We start from the raw sequence: 18,383 nt of genomic DNA, 5'->3' as shown, positions 1-18,383 counted from the left end.
CTGGGGACCCCAAAAAGAGACCGGCTGCGTCCTCTCGACGTCCCCCCCCTCGGTCCCCTCTTCCCCTGACTGACCAGCCCCGGTCCTCTCCGCCTGTCCCCGGTGCTCCCGTCCCTTCACCATCCCCCCAGCCCTCCCCGCTCTCCCTCAGCCCCGGGGCCCCGCCATGGCGCCGGGGCGGGGGGAGGCCGGGCCGGGGCGGACCGGGGCGGTGCCGCCTGGGCCCTCGCGGCCGCCGTCGGGGCGGAGCGGAGCGGGGCGGCGCGGCGCGGGGCGGCATGGCGGACTACCTCATCAGCGGCGGCACCGGCTACGTGCCCGACGACGGGCTGACGGCGCAGCAGCTCTTCAGCTGCGGCGATGGGCTCACCTACAAGTGGGGACGGGACGGGGACGGGACGGGGGGCGGCGGGTTGCGGGGTCCCGGTTTGGGGGGGGGGGGGGGGAGTGGTACCGGGGGCCCTGCGGGGTGCTGAGGCCTCTCCTGCTCCCGTTACCGCAGCGATTTCCTCATCCTGCCCGGCTACATCGACTTCACGGCGGACCAGGTGGTGAGTGCGGGCTCGGAGGGGACGGGGCTTTTGGGGGGGGTGGGTTCCGTTTTGGGGTCCCCGCCGCTCAGCCGCTGCCCCCCCCCCCCCCCCCCCCCCCCCCCCCCCGCAGGACCTGACCTCGGCGCTGACCAAGCGGATCACCCTCAAGACCCCGCTCGTCTCCTCGCCCATGGACACGGTCACCGAGGCGGGCATGGCCATCGCCATGGCGGTGAGTGGTGTCCCGGGGCACCGCGTGGCGGCCCTGCCCGCGTGTGCTCCCAGCGAGGCCCGGCCCCATCGGGCCCCTCAGGGTTTTATCCCTGCCGTGCCCCCCCCCCCCCCCCCCCCCAAGGGACGGATCCTGCCCTCGTCCCCGGCTCCCTGCTGGGGTTCGCTCAGGGGGAGGGCTTGTGCCCCCCCCCCGCCCGCCAGCCGCTCACGGCCACCTCCGTGTCCCCCCAGCTCACCGGCGGAATCGGGTTCATCCACCACAACTGCACCCCCGAGTTCCAGGCCAACGAAGTGCGGAAGGTGAAGGTGAGTGGGCACGGGCAGCTCCCCGCGGGTGGGCAGGGGGCACGGGCCCGCTGGAGGAGCCACAACCACAAGGGGAGGCCGTTAGGTGTGCGGGGCCCGTGTTTCACGAGGGGGGGTGCCAGTGTGGTTGTCTGCACAAAGCTCTTGCTTGTGCTGCGCGTTATCCCATGCCCAGCGTGGGTTTTGAGGACTGAGTGGGAATATTCCCCTTAATTTCATCAAGGAGGTTATTCTGGGAACTCCTGGGAATCTAATGCTTCTTGAGTGAGCCTTGGTGCTGTTTAGTGGCTCGTCCTGTTGGTGGGGTGGTTGCAGACCTCCGTGACCCACCAGATGCGTACCCAACTTCTGCTCAGCCCAGCGGCGCTGCTCAATCTTTTTTTTTTTTTTTAGAAATACGAGCAAGGATTCATCACAGACCCCGTGGTGCTGAGCCCCAACGACAGAGTGCGAGACGTGTTCGAAGCAAAAGCTCGTCACGGATTCTGTGGGATTCCCATCACGGACAACGGGAAGATGGGGGGCAAGCTGGTTGGCATCATCTCATCTCGAGATATCGACTTCCTGAAGGAGTCGGAGCACGACCTGCCTCTCGGCGAGGTGAGCGCCTGTCGGATGAGCGTTACGGTAGGAAGCAGTGCGGCTTGTGGTGAGGAGAAGGGCCGGTGCGTGGCCGTGAGGAGGCTGTGCCAGCTGGAGGTAGCAGGCTCCGTGTTAGCTCTGCCGGGCTGATCCGTGCTTCCAAGGGAGAGCATCTCCTTTGTTTACATTCCCTCTGTGACTCCTGCAGCGCAGGGATGAGTGGCTGCGCAGTTAGTGTTTGTGCAGCTCCTCCTGCGGGGTTATCTCAGTGCTGTGGGAGCCATCCTCTCCACAGCTGGTGCTGCCCCTTGGTTTACAAGTTCCCGGTGTTGCTGCTGCTGTCCCGCGTAGTGTCTGGTGTGGGCCGGGGCTGTGGCAGCTGTGCTGTGCCCAGCAAGCCCCCACGCGCTGCTCCTCCTTTTCTGGATCGCCTTTTCCTTCATGCCTCATACATGCTTTTTAAAATAACCCCCTGGACTTGAAGATTGATGGCTTTCCTTTCGTAATGCTGCCCTCTCAAACTCTCCTCTCGCAGGAGCACGCCCTGTGGTGCGGTGTTGATTCCCGTTAGCACTGGTACTCGTGTTACTCGAGCTGCGTAACCGTACACCTGCGGTGCTGTCGGGTTACACCAGCGGTGCCTCGGGGCCGGCTGCTGCTCTTGACTCACGGCTATTTTTAGCTCTTGCTGACCAAACCTGGTATCACATGCTCATCCTTGTTTGGTTTGAAATCTCCTATAAATACCCCTAACAGAAGTCCTACAGCTGCAGCAGGTTCTAAAAGTGCACGTGGCCCTTTGAAGCGATGCTGACCCATTCAGCAGAGCTGCATGAGAACCTCCTCTCATCCTTCCCGAGTGTCATTCAGCATCGTGGAGCTGGAAGCTTGCTGTTAGGGTTAGATGTTTGCCTCTGTCACCAGACGAGGCTGAGTGGATGAATGTCTCCTAGACCTTTCCCCACCCGCAGTCCAGCAGTGGTCTTGCCAACCCGTGCATTGCCATCCAGTTAAACACGCAGCTCTCCTGTAGCTCAGGAAGATCCCACAGACGTAGGGAGCACAACTGGGTATTTCTGTGACTTTTTTTTTTCCATGCTTTTCCTGAGATGTGGGTTTTGTCAGGGGCAGGATTTTGGGTGGATGCAGGCAGGGCGAACATCTTCCCTGATACAAAATGTCTGTTCTTGTGGTATAAATAACTAAAACGTCCCCTCTTTTCTCTGTTACGTGTGACTAACTCACCTTCCTTGAGGTTCGAACAGTCTGCCCTTTTAGCTTTGCCTGGCCTTCTTGGGTAACTTTTTATGGAAATGTGAGTTTTGTGATCGCAGAACGCCGTGGGTGGGAAGGGGCCGCGCGGTCCCTCCTCAGCCCCTCTGCCTGAGGCGCCTTCAGCTGGAGCAGGTTGCCTGGGGCTGTCTGGGCTGTCTCCAAGGATGGAGCCAGGAGCTAGGACTGCTTCTGTGGGCCACCCTACCGACGTTCGATGTCACGGTGAAGGCTATTTTCCATATCTCGTGTCAGATATCCCTGTGTTCCAGCTGCGGCCGTTGCCCTTTGCCTTTCTGCTGTGTTTTGGTGCTTGTTTGTCAGGGCGAACGTGGGTGAGCGTGTTTGTTTGGATTCAAGCGACTCCTTTGCCCCAGTGACCTTCCCAGCAGCAGCGGGCTATTCTGAGCAGAGTCCTGCCTGAGCCCGGTGCTGGGGGCTGCTGCGAACACAGGGCCGGGGGCAGCGTTTCTGCCGGCACAGCAGGGGGCTCTGGAAGCGTCTCCAGCCCTTAAATGCCTGTGCTCTATTAAAAGGGAGGCTGTTTGGGTGACATCCCAAGCAAGGGTCGTCCGAGAGTCGTCCCTCGCTTGGCAGTGCTCTCCCTCGGCTTGCTGAGGCCCCCTGCCATCTCCTGGCTTCACTGCACCGATGGGTTTGGGGGCTGAGCGTGACAGATCCCATCTGGCCACCGCTTGCACGGGGACAGAGCATTGGAGGCTGTTCCCGTGCGGTTCTGGAGGCGTGTTGCTGTGCTGTGGGCTCCTTTGTCTGTGGAGCATTTCACGTGGGCAAAGGGGTTTGGTATTTTCAGATCCGTGCGCGGGAGTTTGTGTGACTCGATCTTCTCCCTCCCACTAGATTATGACAAAGCGGGAGGATCTTGTTGTGGCCCCAGCTGGCGTCATGTTGAAAGAAGCAAATGAAATTCTGCAAAGAAGTAAAAAAGGTACCTGCGAGCGTCTGTGACGCAACGGAGAGCTTCGGGAGCTGGGAGCAGCAGTGGGAGAGAGGGGGCACGTGTCCCTGAGGGGGTGGAACACGGAGGGGCTGCGTGCCAGCACGAGGGAAGGAGAGCGGGGAGAGAGTGCCCGCAGCCCTCTGCCAGGGTACAGAGTTCACGTGCGTTCATCGCAAAGCTGTTTGAAGTTGGGGGATTCCTGGCAGCCCGGGGACTGAAAAGCGCCTGGCTGTCCGGCCACACGTCTTCAGTTCTGGCACCCGCTTCAGCTCTGTTTGGGTCTGGTAGTTTGACTTCAGCACAGCGTCGTGGATTTAATTATTAAAAAGGTGCACTTTTCCTGCAGTAAGTGTGAAAATACTGAGTCGTTTTCCAGCCGTGCCCACTCCTCGGTCTGTTTGCTGAGCCAGGGCTGCTGGCACCCTCACCCGCCGCTAGTGAGGACAGGCAGGTTCATTTATGGATCCTTGGCAGAACGAGGACTGGCCACAAGGTTGTGGTTATAATTAGAAAGTTGTTATTGCATAAAAATGTCAGCAATCAGCATTAGCTCATTATCTACAACGTCTAGCACTTAGCATGGCTGCACAGAATTTCTACAATTCTCGGTTACACGGATTATTCTCAGTTACACAGATTTTTCAGTCACCTGGACCCTCGGCAGATTGGGTCAAATTCTTAATAATGAGCACACAATAAAATAATCATAACTCAGGCTCTGCCTAAAAGAACGCGAGCCCCTCGCTCCTCAGAGGCAGCGGAAGATGGCGGAGCCATCCCTGGCCACTTGGGACTGGCAGCTTTTGCCATCCAGCAGCAGTTCTGGCCCGATTCCCACTCAGGGCTTGCAGCTGCTTGATTTTACAAGGCCAGTGCTCCCCATGCAATTATGTGTCCCCTTCCCTGGTGGGTGTCACCGTGTCAACCCAGCACCTGGGCTTTGATAACGCTGATGGCTTTAATTACCCTGCTAATGGGTATCCCCATGCCCTGGTGCCACGGAGGGGGAGAAAGGAGGAGGGAAGGTGATCCGAGAGCAGCCTGCTTGCACGTTATGGTTGCTTGCCTTACTGTTGGTTACATTAACCCTATTATCAGGGGGCAGGAGCAGGGGGTGCCTGTCACAGGCCAGATTTGATAACACACCTCTTTGAATCACCATTTCCTCGCCAGTTCCTGCCTGCCTGATGCTCCTGGTCTGCCGCGCTGCTCCAGGGCTAATGCGTGGTGATGTTCTGTTTGTTTCAAGGCAAGCTGCCAATTGTTAATGAGGACGACGAGCTGGTGGCCATAATTGCCCGCACGGATCTCAAGAAGAACCGGGACTACCCTCTGGCCTCGAAGGACTCCAAGAAGCAGCTGCTGTGTGGCGCCGCTATCGGGACCCACGAAGACGACAAGTACCGGCTGGACCTCCTGGTGCAGGCTGGCGTGGACGCAGTGGTGCTGGTGAGCCACCGCCGGCAGCGGCGCTGGCCCCAGGGGCTGGGTTGGCTGGGGATCCCGTGAGAATGAATCCCTCCTACAGTGGGACAGCAGCAGGGCAGTTACAAAAGGACCTGTAATGAGAAGTGTCGGAACGTGACCGTTTATTGACCTCTCAGTTTCATTCAGGTTGGAGTCCCCATATTTATCCTGCCTGGAAATTTATGTGGCCTTAAGGGAATATGTAGGATGTGGCAAAGTTCTGAAGGCTGAGAAATGCTGTCAGTTGATGCCATCCTCTGTGACGTTTCTAACTAGCTTTCTGTGTTTGACTTACAGTTTTCCTTCAACTGTTCAGTGTTTGTTGTTGTTTGATTCTCTTAACTGCCTGGTGTTCAGGGTCGCAGAGCTGGAGTCATCAGCCCAGAGCTGCTCTGCCAGTCTCCGCTCTGGCCTGTAAGCTTTCAGGCACGGCAGTCACCGCTGGTATTTGCACATTGTTTTCTCATCGATCGTTGGCTTGCAAGTCTGCCTGCTCTGAGGGCACGGCTGAGCAGTGTTGCAGCTGGAAATGTTTAACAGACACTGCCAGTTGCCTGGGCCACTGAGGATTGGCAGGGCGTGATCGCTGGGTGGTTGACAGCTGGTATTTCAGCTGTTCTGCTGCACAGCAGGGAGGGATGCATTCCTCCTGCCTTTGTTTCACCTGCAGTTTGAGACGAGGCTGATGGTAGAGCAGCTGGTTCTTATGTGCAGCCAGACCTGCTGCTTGTTACTGTAGGTAGTGGGGAAGCCGCAGGATTTTAGTGTGAAGGATATTACTGAAGTCTTTATGATAAAACTGCCTCACATGGGGAGGTACGTTGCTGTCTGGACAGCAGCTTCTCCTCTGGTTCTGTGCTCAACTTGGGGTGTTACATTTGGCTGCTCAGCCAGCTGAGCATCCCAGAAAGCAGAGATCCCAGAAAGCAGAGTAAAGATCCGAGGTTCTTCCAGAGCTGCATTTATAACCTTTTTGTAGAAATGGTCATTGAAATTGGGTTCCTTTCTGTTGCAGGATTCCTCGCAGGGGAACTCCATCTTCCAGATCAACATGATTAAATACATTAAGGAGAAGTACCCCAACCTACAAGTTATTGGAGGAAATGGTAGGCATGCGTTGAAGACTTCCCATTTCTAAAGTATGTTTGCTTCTTAGGCATAGAGGGTGCTGCAGGGACGTGAATGAGATGAGCCTGTTGATAAACGTCTGAACTTAAAATGGTGTCACCTCACTTGTGGAACAGAGGAAGACCGCTCTGCAGATACAGGGCAGTACCTGCTGCTGCCACTGCTGCAAATATTTTGAAACCTTCGTTCTGCAGCGCAGTGTGCTACAGTGCTTGGTAGCCTCTAATTAAGAGCCTACACATTAGCCTCTTCTACGCACCAGTTTTAAATTTTGGGTAACACTACTGAATATTGCTATCTGCAGAGATCTAATGGAAACGTTCCCTGCCTCTTGACTGCAGAGTTCAGCAGTCCTTGTCTTTACCAGGCTAGCATGTTACGGGTGCTGCAGTTGACCTGTGCTCTACCCTCGCTGCCTGGTGTGGCCCAAAGGGTGTTTGGCACCAGGTGGTGCCTTCAGTTACCTCAGCCTTTGGGTATAAGGAAGCCTGACAGACCGCTGTCATCTCATCTAATGGGGGCAGCTGGAACAGAACTCGACTGCTGCTTTTGCAGAGAGGCGTGGTGGCAGGGGACAGATAGCCCTGGCTCTGGCACGGGTGCGCAGCTGGTGTAGGGGGGGTGTGCAGCCCCGGGGGCAAGCACCAGGGCAGAGCAGGGTCGTGCACAGATCTGTTTGTCTCTCTTCAAACCAGTTTCTGCTCCCCACAGTTGTGACCGCTGCTCAGGCCAAGAACCTCATTGACGCAGGGGTCGATGCCCTGAGAGTCGGGATGGGCAGTGGCTCCATCTGCATCACGCAGGAAGGTGAGAGGGATCGGCTGTCTCCCCAGTAGGCTGAAGACATCCGTTCTGTAGAGGTACCCTGCTGAAAAGCAGCCCAGCCCGGACAGACTTCTCCCGCTGCGACGGCAGCGTCTAACAGCAGGCCAGCTCCTGCCCCTTTGTCCAGGACACACATCACTGGGCTCAAACCTTTGGGGTGGCAGCAGCAGCAAAGGCATTTCCCAGTACTGACCCACACTGGGTAGAGCAGGTGTGACACGCGCGGCTTTGCCCGGCAGGAGCCGCTGCCTCGGGGTGGGGTGGGCTCGGCGGGCGGCTCTGCGGTGAGAGGGACCTGCCAGATCCCCGGTGCTGCCAAAAACAGCCGTGGGGATGGGTTTAAGGCACCAGGCTCTCTGCTCCCCTTCCCTCCGGCAGTAGTGTGCGTGGTGCTTGAGTATCGTCTGCTGGGCCTGATGCCTTTCTGCAACTTCCAGGCTGGAATGGGGTTTCTGGCCGTCGTCTCTGCGGATAGCTGGAGCTTGTGCTGGGCAGAGGCAGTGCCACCCTTAGCTAAGAGGCGGAGAGGGTGTCTCCAGGGCCTGCAGAAAGGCTGCTCTGAGGACAGGCTCAGTCCTCGTGTTCTGAGCCCGGCAGGTGAGGGGCAGAGAGGGTAGTGTGAGGTGCTGCGGCCTGTGAGCACCTTGGTCTTTGCCACAGGAGGCAGCAAGAGGGTGGCTGACGGGTGAAGGCGCTGCATTAGCGCTCTGCTGACTGCAGTGTGGAGCCTTAGAGCAGCCCCGGACCCAGACTGTGCTCTTGCTTTGCCTGCTGCGGGCGCAGTGGCTGCAGGGGGTTCCCAGCCAGGGCAGGCTGCCCCGGGTGACCTTTACAGGGAGGCTGCGGTGCCCTTGGCCGCCTCCCAGGCGGCATCAGAGCGATGCCTCCACGGCAGGAGCAGAACCAGGATGCACGTGTCCTGCTCTGGCCCTGAGGCAGAGGCGTGCTCTGCTCTGCAGCACGGTGAACATCTCCAGAGGGTGCCGCAGGAGGTAGGGCTGGGTGCTGGCTTGGGGGAAGGAGCAGAGCAGAGCCAGAACATGGCACGCCACAGCAGATGGGGTTGCAAAACTTAACCACAGCTCCCCAGGTTTTTGGCCCTCTTTAGGGCAAGAGCTCTGGTTCTCGGGGTTAGCGGGTTACCTCTCTGGATGGCTGCTGGGGCAGGGCGAGCATGCGCTGTGCACAGCCGGGCCTGGCTGCCTTGGGACTGGCCTCTGGCTTGGCTCGGGCTAGGAAGGGTCTGCGAGGTCAGCTCTGTCCCACACCGTATGCTCTGCCTAGTCGCAGGTCACTGCTGGGGTCCTTTGTTCTGCTGCTGTTCTTCTGTCTCTAAAATGTGTGTGTTTGTTTTTGTTTAGCTGCTCCAAAGATCCCTCCAGACCTAAAGTCCCACAGCCCCAAATGCCCTTCTACTGTCACGGGCACCTATAGTAAGTCACTTGCCCTGTTCCCAACCCTAATTACGTGTCTTGAAGCAGGACCCTGATTTGGCTGCACATGGCCCTACTGCTTGTTTGAGAATAATTTAGCTGTAGATGCACTTGGGGTTTTGTGGCTTTGGATACTGGTTTTGAATCTGAAATTGAAGCTGAGAAGCCTTTCTGAATTCCTAAAGCAGGGTCCCAGCTGTCAAAACTGATGGCGTTCAGGCCTGTCCACCCTCCACTCCAAAGTCCAGTTCAGGAGCCTTCTGGCAGCATCTGCTGGCTCTCTAGCTGGGCACGCACTTGCTGGTCCAGCACCGGGAGGCAGTCCCCAAGCAGTCCTTGATCCTCCTCTAAATCTGGCCCCAGTTGTGGGGAAGTTGTGCACTGGCTGAGCTCCACTTGAAGCTGGCTCCCCTGGGGGTTACAAAGGGACTTGACTGCACGTGGCCAGCTCGGCAGCTGCGTACCAGAACCACATCTTTCCCCGCTGACGCCTGATCCTTAAGGGGAGAGAAAGGGCTCCCCCCACCCAGCACAGGGTGCAGCTCTGTCTGCTCTGCACTGCTCTGATGGTACCTGAGCAGATGCTGAAGGTGACCCTTGGTTTTTGCCCTTCCTCCCTGTTTTGGAGCACCTCAAAGGGAAAGGGGTTTCTGTTGAAGATCCTGGAAGGTTTTCTCCAGCGGTTGATCTTGTAGGGCCGCCCTTTGCAGATATGCTCAAAAAGACAAACCCTCACCCCCACTACTTGGTGTGTGCGTGCTCTGAACCCTGCTTTGGAAGCCTGCACTTGGAAGCTGTGGCACTGGGCACTGGGACAGCCAGAGCAGCGTGATGCTCCCAGGGGCCCCGAGCCAAGCAGTTCCTTAAAGGGCTGGTCTCAGTGGTTGCTGTCGTGAGGTTTCCGCAGGCTCCGTCTCCTGGTTCCGTCTATGGCACAGTCTCGTAGACCCCAGGCTTCAGACCCTCCCGAATCACTTCCTTCTCTCCACAGAGCTCTTCCTTTGCAGCATTTTGCAGCCTCAACGTGGCCTTTAGCAGCGCGGTACCAAGTGAGACCATCTCTTTAAGCCTAACGCCATTCATCTTGTACCTGGCAGACACTCCCTGGCTGGCTGAGACCTAGCTTGACGCAGTTTTGTTTGATTAAAACCATTTCTTTCATGATTCCTGCCTGGCTTCCCTCTCTCAGCACTTGCTGCTGAGCCCTGGGAAGGGAGCAATCGCAGCCTCTTGGCCTTGGCAAATGTGTCAGGGATGTGCGCTGCCAGCGCTGCTGCCAGCAGGCTAAACCACACCTGGAGTTTGCACTCTGAAGTACTAATCCTGCATGTCCGTAATCTTATCTGCTGTATCAGACTAACTGACTGAAGAAAAGGCTTCCAGTTAATTGTGGGGAAGGGAAGTCTCCACGCGAGGAGCTTATCTCAGCATACTTGCATGCCTGCAGCTGACAAACGTGTTACAAGACATGCCCTGTGCTGGTTTTCCCTCAAGCCTTCCATGCTCAGTGGAAAGCCTCTAACCGCTAGCGACTGGGAAGAGCAGGTAAATCTGGAGCTAATGAACTCCCTCCCGTGGGGCAGCTAAACTCGACCAAATCCTCATTGCCTCGCAGGGCAGGAACAAAAATGATTTCCTGTACGCCATCTAATCATCCTGCCCGTTTCCTTTTCCACTGCTGCATGTGTGTTTGTGTGTGTGCGTGCAGATATATATATATATATATATATATAAACACGTGTACATGTGTATATATACATATCAGCTCTCTCCCAGCCAGCTGCCTTGCCATGCCAGGGGCGCACCGGGCAGCTGCTGGTACACAGCGAAGGGCTGGCACTGCTAGGAGAAGGGGCGAGAGGCGGGATGTGGCTAGGGGTGCTCTGGAGAGGGGCTTTCGGAGGCTGCCCCGCTTCCTTCCCCAGCTCCCTGCCTGCTCGGGAGGAGCCGGGGGTCCTGGCTCGCCCCAGGTGTTCGACCAAAGACCCCAGAGCCCAGGTCACCACAGCCCTTGGAGCTGGGGGCCGTGAGGACGTCCCAGCAGGCACCTCCCAGGCATCGGCTTCTCTTGCACCGCGGCCTGGGGAAGGAGCCTCCGGGGATTTGTGCGTTCCTGAGTGCTGGAGCATGTGTGCGCTGCAAGCCTGAAGGGCCTGCTGGGGTGGGGACGCGCTGCTGCACGGCACCTCACCCCTTTTGCTGCTCTCTCCCCACCTGTAGTGCTGGCGTGCGGCCGCCCCCAGGCCACGGCGGTGTACAAGGTGTCCGAGTACGCCAGGAGGTTCGGCGTCCCCGTGATTGCAGACGGAGGGATCCAGACAGTGGGGCACATAGCCAAGGCCCTCGCACTCGGGGCCTCCACAGGTGAGCACCCGGCTCGTGCGCGCTGTGCCACGTGGGCAGCGCCCCAGCAGGGGCTGTGCACGGCGCTGGACTGGGCACGAGAGTCCACACCTGCGGGAGGCTGTGGGCACGGGTATGCAGCACAGGTCGGGGAGCCGTGCCCGTCACCCCGAGGGTTTGGGGGCCTTCCTGCCGCTGACACGCTGCTCTTGGTGATCCCTTGCACTAGTGATGATGGGCTCCCTCCTGGCTGCCACCACGGAGGCCCCAGGCGAGTACTTCTTCTCGGATGGGATTAGGCTGAAGAAATACCGTGGCATGGGCTCGCTAGATGCCATGGACAAGAACCTAGGCAGCCAGAACCGGTATTTCAGGTGAGAGATGGTGCTTTGGGGCAGCAGAGCAAGCTTCTGGGACCTATCTGCTTCACAGACTCTCTCAATTTTGCTCCCCTGCAGCGAGACAGACAAAATCAAAGTGGCCCAGGGGGTCTCTGGCGCGGTGCAGGATAAGGGCTCTATCCACAAGTTCATTCCGTACCTGATTGCTGGGATCCAGCATTCCTGCCAGGATATCGGTGCCAAGAGCCTGACCCAAGTCCGGTGAGTGCTTCCCCTCGCTTCCTGGTCCCTGGTCGGGACACGGTGCTGCCCGGTGGGGTCTCTGTGGGCTGTGCCCTCGCTGCAGTGCGTTCCGCACTCTGACTGCTGTAGCCCTCGTCTCCAGTGGGTGCTGCCTGCTACATTTGCCGGCTCCAGAGCTGCAGGAGCGTGGTCTCCCCTGGCACGTTCTGCTGGCTGGGCCTGAAATATGGTGGTACCTTACTCTGCCTGGCTCTTGGGAGCACAGCAAAGATCCTTCTGGCCCCAGCTGGAGGAACCAGTGCCTGCCTAGTCCCAGCTGCTTCAGGGGAACGTGTCAGAGCCTCTTTTCCCTGGACTCTGGCTGGCATGTGACTGGCTGTCCTTCCTCCTCAGAGCAATGATGTACTCGGGAGAGCTGAAGTTTGAGAAGAGGACGACGTCTGCCCAGGTGGAAGGAGGGGTTCATGGCCTCCATTCGTAAGTGCCTCTGCCTGGGGCAAGTGCTCATCCCTCAGCACCTTGTGTTCCTAGCTGCACTTTAGGCCCTTTCAGGTCAGTAAAAGGTCTCTCTGGTTTGCTGCTGTCCTCACAGGTACGAGAAGCGCCTCTTCTGAAGGAGGCCCGTTTGTGTCCATCATTGTGCCACTCAGCCCTGTGCCACCCTGCGCGGGAGCTGCTCGTGCTGCAGAAGTGCCATTCTTTTTGTGGGCTGCCTGGCGCTCCCTGTGTCTGTTGGCTGCTTCATCATCACCTTCAAGGCTCCGCCAGCTACCCAGGAACAGCGCTCCTGGGCTGGTGCCTGGAGCCTTGCACGTGTTGGCCGTGTTTTACAATAAAAAAGGAAAAGATGTGCAGTTGGTGTGTGTCCAGACCCCAAGCCAGCCCTCCCCTCTGTATGGCCCTTGCAGATTCTCCTTCCCTGGCACTGTCCTTCCCATCCTGCACCCTCAAGGGTGGAGGAACAGTGTGAGTGAAAAGGCAAGAAGCGCTCTGAGTTCAGAAGTATTAAAAAAATAAGTACTGTCACAGCTCCAGGGGCCTTTGCTGGGGTGTCACTGAGAAGTCATGAATCTCCTTCCAAGCCACTAAGGGGAGCTGATGTCCCTAAAAGGGGCACTGAGGGGAAAATTGGAACAGTCCCTTGACAGGGCTGAACAGTTAATGCAGCTCAGGGTGTTAACAAACCAGCCTGGCTGAGAGCAGAAAAGGAGTGGCCCCTGGGCAAGAAAAGAAGGGGTTGTCACGGGGCCTTTAACCACTGCTGGGAGCTGCCAAACTGCTGCGGGCCCCACTCATGCTGGTGCAGTGACGAACGTGTAGGTGCTTGTGTAAGTGTGCAGCCCTACACCTGCCTGCACACATGGGGCCCTCATAGCTGTGTTTTCCCAGGCTGGGCCTTCTCCTCCCCATCACGTCCTCCCCCAAATGTCCCCTAACATCTCCCACCTCTGCACCACCCAGCCCAGTACCAACCCCGTGCTGGGGGCACGGTCCTGCCGCAGGAGCCTGTTGGCATCAGGGCTCTGGCAAGGGCACACCGTGTGTCTGGTTGCTGGCAGGCATGTGGACAACGAACTTGAACACAGGCTCACAACCAAACAGCAGCTTGTGGGCCCATAAATGGGGGGGAGGTTTGTTTTTCTGCATGACTGCCCATCAAACCACTCCTGCCTGCCCAGGTTAGCTTGCAGCACCGGGTGCCAAAGGTATTTCACACCTGTAGCAGGTCCGCCCCCCCACCCCCACCCCCCCAGCCAAACGCAAACATTGCCCTTGCTGACAGGAGCTCGTTTACCACCCATGTTTTGTGGCTCTAACACTGCCTGAAAAAAAAAGCCCCATAGGACAGCGACATCAAATTAGATTTGCACTTGCTAAAAGCAGAGCCTTGAATTACAAACTAATCATATCAGCGCCAAACGTTAATTAGCACAGCCAGCTCGTTGAGCAAAGCTAAGCCACAGCCTGACTGAAAGCCAGGGACTGCAGCAGAATCCCCTCTGCGGGGCTGTGGAGGTGGCAGGAGGCTGAGCCTCGACCCAACCACCCCCCCGTGGGGAACAGCACCCTGCTCTGCATCCCCTGCTTGAGCTGTTCAAGCCTGCAGGGAGAGGGAGAGCAAGCACCACGGGTAACCCACAGCAGCCGGGGGCTCCCCAGGGACCCCACCGCTGCGGGAGGTCCAGAACCCCACAGCAGCGCCTCGGGCAGGTCGGGGACACTGCCGGGCAGCGCCATGTGCCTGTGCTCACACCAACGGCGCTGCTGGCAAGAGGCACGCGTAGCCTAACGGCTCATCACAGCTCTGCTGTGCGTTAACCACCAGACAAGTGCGCTGTACTTCCACTTTATGTGTATTCTCCTGGGGGAGCCCCCACAGCGTGCCGGGGGCTGTGCAGCCCTGGCCTCTCCCAACACCCTCCTGCACGCCGAGAGCCGCTGCTGGGCAGCCGGGCTCTGACAGTTCCTTCCGCAGCGTTTCTCCCTCGGGAGCAGCGATGGGGGAGCGCAGCAGCCCCTGCGCACCCGGCAGGCGAGGGGCTCAGTCCGTGGCGGAGGCGGGCGGCACCTAGACCTCCGTGTAGGTGCCCCGCGGAGGGATGAGCCCGGCAGCTACGAGGCGCCCTTCATTCGTTAGGAAGTTGAAGGTGGCACAGGCGTTTGGCTGGGAAACGAAAGATGAAGGGGTCGAGAGGGTGAAGGGGTCGCACTGCCCCCGTCCGTGGAGGGAGCTGCCCCCAGCCGAGGGCAGACCCGAGGCAGGACCCCCTCCCTCCGGCCCGCCTGTCCCCCAGGACGCCCCCACGTCCCCCCTCACCGTGTCCTGCACATCCACGGCGATCCCGCACGCCCGCATCTGCTTCTGCACGGCGGGATGGAGCCGCTCCACCCTGTCCCCGGTACCCAGCACCAAGATCTCTGCAACGGAACACGGTGGGGGCAGAGGGGGGCTGACAGGGACCCGAGCCCCTGACACCTTCCCCTAAGGGTGCCCGGAGGAGGGCTGGTTGCCCCACGTACCGATCGGGGGCTCCAGCAGCCGGAACAGCGACAGGCTCTGAAAGGAGATGTCCTGGTAGGAGCCGACCTGCGGGGACAGCGCGGTCCTGAGCGGGGCGGCTCGGTACCGGCCCCGGCACCACACCGGCCCCATTCCCATTCCCGGTCCCGGTCCCGGTCCCGGCCCCTTCCCGTCCCGCACTCACGTTCCACTGCAGGATGGCGCGGGGCAGCACGGCGCAGGGCCCCACCACCACGCTGCCGCTGATGGTGAAGCCGCGGGTGCTGTAGCCCTCGATGAAGGCGCTGCCGGGGTTCTCCGGCTGCAGCACCGTCACCCGCGTCCGCCGGTACAGCTCGTCGTCCGACGGCAGCAGCCGGTAACCGCGGCACGGCGCCCTGCGGGGACCCGCGGCGCCTCAGTACCGGCGGGGAGACCCCCACCGAGCCCCCCAGGACCCCCACCGGACCCCCCCCCCCCCCCCCGGCCCGCACCGTGCCGCCAGCCCCGCTGCCTCCCGGCCCAGCCGCCGCAGCGCCGCCGCCGCCGCCATTTTGTCGCCGCCGGATGCGGGGCGCGGCCCCGCCCCTCCCGGTGCCCCCCCCACCCCCACCCCCTCCCGCCCGGTCCCCACGCGTGGCGCTCCCGTGGGCTCGGGGCCGTGGGGGGGTGCTCGCCCCCCCTCACCATCTCTTCTCGCCCCCTTCCCCCCCCCAAGCCCCAGCCCGTGACAACGGCACCCGTGGGGAGGGGCCGGGGCTGCCCTGACACGGGGCGGCGGGGACACCGGGGCACACCGGGGGACACCGGGGGGGGACACATGGGGGGGTCCCGTGGCGGTGGCCCCGTAGCGGGGCTGAGGCCGGGGACTCCGGTGGCGGGCGGCTCCGCTGGCGCCGGGTCCGCCCGGGGCGGGCTTTGGCCCCGGCTCCGGAGCAAAACCGAAACCGGCAGCGCCGGGAAGGGGAAGCGGGCGGCACGGCGGCGGAGCGCTGCCTCCGGGGCTCCCCGCTCTGCCCCGACCGTGCCCGGGGGTCCCCCCCGGCCCCGCGCCACCGGGGAGGTCACCGGAGCTGCGGGTGCCCGGCGGGCGGAGGTGAGCGGCGGCGGGCAGCGCCGCGCCGCACCGGGGAGGCGGCGAGGGGCTCGTCCGCCCTGCACCGGGGGGCTCGGGGGGGTGGACCGGGGGGCGCGGAGCCCCGCGGGGGGACGTGGGGGCCGTCCCCGCGGCCGTCCCGCCGAGAGCGGGGCGCTCAGCCCCGGAGCAGCGGGGACCGGGCGGTGCTGGCCGTGCCCACCGGGCTCCTGCTGCCCCGTGGGGCTGCGGGCGATGCCCCCGGTGCGGGGTGGGGAGCCCCGGTGTCGCCCCGTGGCACGGCGGAGCCCCCGCCAGCCCCGCCGTGCTGCCGTGGCCTCCCCAGTTCCCGTTTCCCCTTCTCTCCGTGCTGTGCTCGGCGGGGAGCTGGGGGCACAGCGGCGGGGGGCCGGGACGGCAGCCACAGCCCCCTCCCCATGCCATGGGGCCGGAGCCAGGGACAGGTGTAACAGGAATCCCCGGTGTCGGTAACGAAACCGCTCCCGCCAGCCCACCGGGACCCCCCTACAGGGGTAGGGGAGCCGTCGGGATTCCCCGCACGGCAGGGGACGGTTTCATTTCCCCGGGTGCCCAAGGGGCTCCTTGCCAGGGCTGGGTGACACAGGGCTGGCGGCAGCGGGGGGGCTGCGCTATGCCAGTCTCCGGCACCCCCAGCACAGGTGCCGAGGCGGGTGCCCTCCCTCGGGGCTGGCTCGGGTTTCCGGGCCCCACTGAGGGCTGCTCTGGTGGCACCAGATGCTTCAGCCCCACCGGGGCTTTGTTCGGAGCTGTTTCCTTGTGGCCCTCCCCTTGGCACTTGGCCCGCGGCGAGAGGGGGGGAGCAGCGGCACAACCCCGGCCTCTCCCGGCACCCCCAGCCACAACCGGCCCGGCCGCGGCCCCCGCGCGGCTCCTCCACCCCGGCGGTAAGTTGCCCTTCTCCCCCTCAGCTCAGTTGACCCGGGTGCGGGGTGGTGGCCCCCGTGCCCGTCCTTCCACGGCGCCGGCGCGGGCAACGGAATCCCAAAAGCAGCTGTCCCCGCTGCGCCCAGCTGCCCTGGGATTTCGTTACCCGCGCTCCCGCCTCTGCCTCAGCCGCCACCGCCATGCACCCGCCGTCCCCACGCCTGGCCAGAGCTGCTCGCCCTGCTCTAACCCCTGTGTGGGGCCGTGCGGGGAGCAGGGGGGTGCGATGGGGCTTCACGGCCAGCCTCGTGGCTCAGCCCCGCATGCCGGGGGCTCTCCGGTGGGCTCTTGCTCCTGATGGCTAAAGATAGCAGCTTGCTTCCTGGGGACGAACCACCAGGGCCAGCGTGCTGAGTGGTGGTGGCCTCCAGCTCCTGGCCATGGTGGAGACGTGGCCACCTGCTTTGGGGCGTGTGGGTCCCGAGATGCTGCACGAGCCTCGTGCCACAGCCAGCCCGTGCGGGGCTCTCCCCGTCCCCCTGGGTGTCAATGGGCTGCAGGAGGCCGTGTGCCGGCAGGGGTGAGCGGTGCTCGGGCAGGATCCAGCCCCCAGAGAGAGACGGCTTTGGAATGACACGATCACTCCCGCTGAGCGCGCAGCCAGAGAGCCATCGGGGATGTCGTGTCTGTCCAAAGCTCTTTCGGCACCTCTGAGAGCCCCCCCCGGGCTGCACAGTGTGCGCAGGAGCCCTTTTCCTGTGCTGCAAGGAGCTGCAAAATGACGGCGCTGCCATGTGCTGGCCCCCCTCGGTGCTCTGGTGACAGAGAGGGACAGAGCCAGCCCCAGCCCTGCTCTACAGGCCCCATTGAGCGGCTCTGGGGGGGGGGATATCAGCCCAGCGTGCGTGTCCCCCCCTCGGCAGCCGGGCAGGGGGTCCTGGGCGGCTCCTGCCCTGCGGACAGTCAGCAGTTGGTCTGGTGTGAGCAGCGATTCTCAGATCACCTCTTGGCTGTGGGTGGTGCAGGGAGCACCCCACCTCAGGGGCTGCCTGGGGGGCCTGTCCCCATGGGGGGGCTGTGTCCCCCGCTTCAGGTTTTGGACTTGCAGGGCCCACGGAGGAGCTGCCGGGTTCCTGAGGGTGCCCAAACAAAGGGCTGCGCTGCCGGCATCGCCCTCGCCCTGCCGTGCACATAAGCCCCGGAGGAACCGGTTTGGGCCCTGCGGGCAGAGCGGCCCCCCCACCGCACGGAGGGAAGGGCGGGGGGGGACACACGTGCTCCTGGCTGCCACGGATGGGGGTTTCGGCGCTTCCTGGATACCAGCTCCCCACAAACCAGGCCCCATGGCACAGGGCTGCAGCCTGGGTGACGCACGGCCCCACCAGGAAGCGAGGCTGGGGCTGGGTGGGTGCCTGCGGGGAGCCGCTGCCGGCCCCCCCCGGGGCCCTGCGCTGCAGCTGGGGACATGAGGCGGGGACCCGCTGCCTGCAGGGACGGCAGTGCTGGGGGAGCTGAGTGGCACAGCGCGGGGCCCTGCTCGGCAGAGCTGCCACCGCAGAGGAACCGCGCTCTGCAGATGGAATCGCGAGCACGAGGGCGGGATCTGGTCGCTTCCATCTCCTTCCTGCCAGGCCGCGCTGCTGGGGCGGGCTGATAAGGAGCGGGGCTGCAGGCAGCGGGTCCCCACCGCAGCTGGGGGGTACGCGATGGGGTGCGCAGCCCCGCGCCCCGTT

The 18,383-nt window shown here is 61.7% G+C and overlaps 2 protein-coding genes across 3 annotated transcripts; one reads left to right on the top strand and one right to left on the bottom strand.

Moving 5' to 3' along the window:
- The first annotated feature begins 216 nt into the window (after positions 1-216).
- Positions 217-12,522, top strand: IMPDH2 (inosine monophosphate dehydrogenase 2). Of its 2 annotated transcripts, XM_035546705.2 has the most exons (15): positions 220-376; positions 503-551; positions 664-765; positions 999-1,073; positions 1,467-1,673; positions 3,789-3,876; positions 5,138-5,337; positions 6,371-6,461; positions 7,195-7,290; positions 8,670-8,741; positions 10,962-11,105; positions 11,314-11,458; positions 11,543-11,686; positions 12,062-12,145; positions 12,261-12,522. In XM_035546705.2, the coding sequence occupies exons 1-15, from the start codon at positions 279-281 to the stop codon at positions 12,280-12,282; spliced, it is 1,617 nt and encodes a 538-aa protein (XP_035402598.1). In that variant the 5' UTR covers positions 220-278; the 3' UTR covers positions 12,283-12,522. The 2 variants fall into 2 exon arrangements, with proteins under 2 accessions (XP_035402599.1, XP_035402598.1); XM_035546706.1 differs by lacking the exon at positions 8,670-8,741 and having other exon boundaries at positions 217-376.
- A 1,477-nt stretch (positions 12,523-13,999) lies between these two features.
- Positions 14,000-15,259, bottom strand: NDUFAF3 (NADH:ubiquinone oxidoreductase complex assembly factor 3). Its single transcript, XM_035546700.2, has 5 exons — positions 15,164-15,259; positions 14,875-15,067; positions 14,690-14,756; positions 14,487-14,587; positions 14,000-14,333 (listed from the first exon to the last, which is right to left on the bottom strand). The coding sequence occupies exons 1-5, from the start codon at positions 15,220-15,222 to the stop codon at positions 14,238-14,240; spliced, it is 516 nt and encodes a 171-aa protein (XP_035402593.1). The 5' UTR covers positions 15,223-15,259; the 3' UTR covers positions 14,000-14,237.
- Between the last annotated feature and the right edge of the window lie 3,124 nt (positions 15,260-18,383).

The sequence above is a fragment of the Cygnus atratus genome, chromosome 10 (genome assembly GCF_013377495.2).
Source record: "Cygnus atratus isolate AKBS03 ecotype Queensland, Australia chromosome 10, CAtr_DNAZoo_HiC_assembly, whole genome shotgun sequence".
In the NCBI taxonomy this organism is placed as follows: domain Eukaryota; kingdom Metazoa; phylum Chordata; class Aves; order Anseriformes; family Anatidae; genus Cygnus; species Cygnus atratus.
Note: the sequence above shows the minus strand (reverse complement) of the source record. Positions and strands in the feature narration are given on the sequence as shown.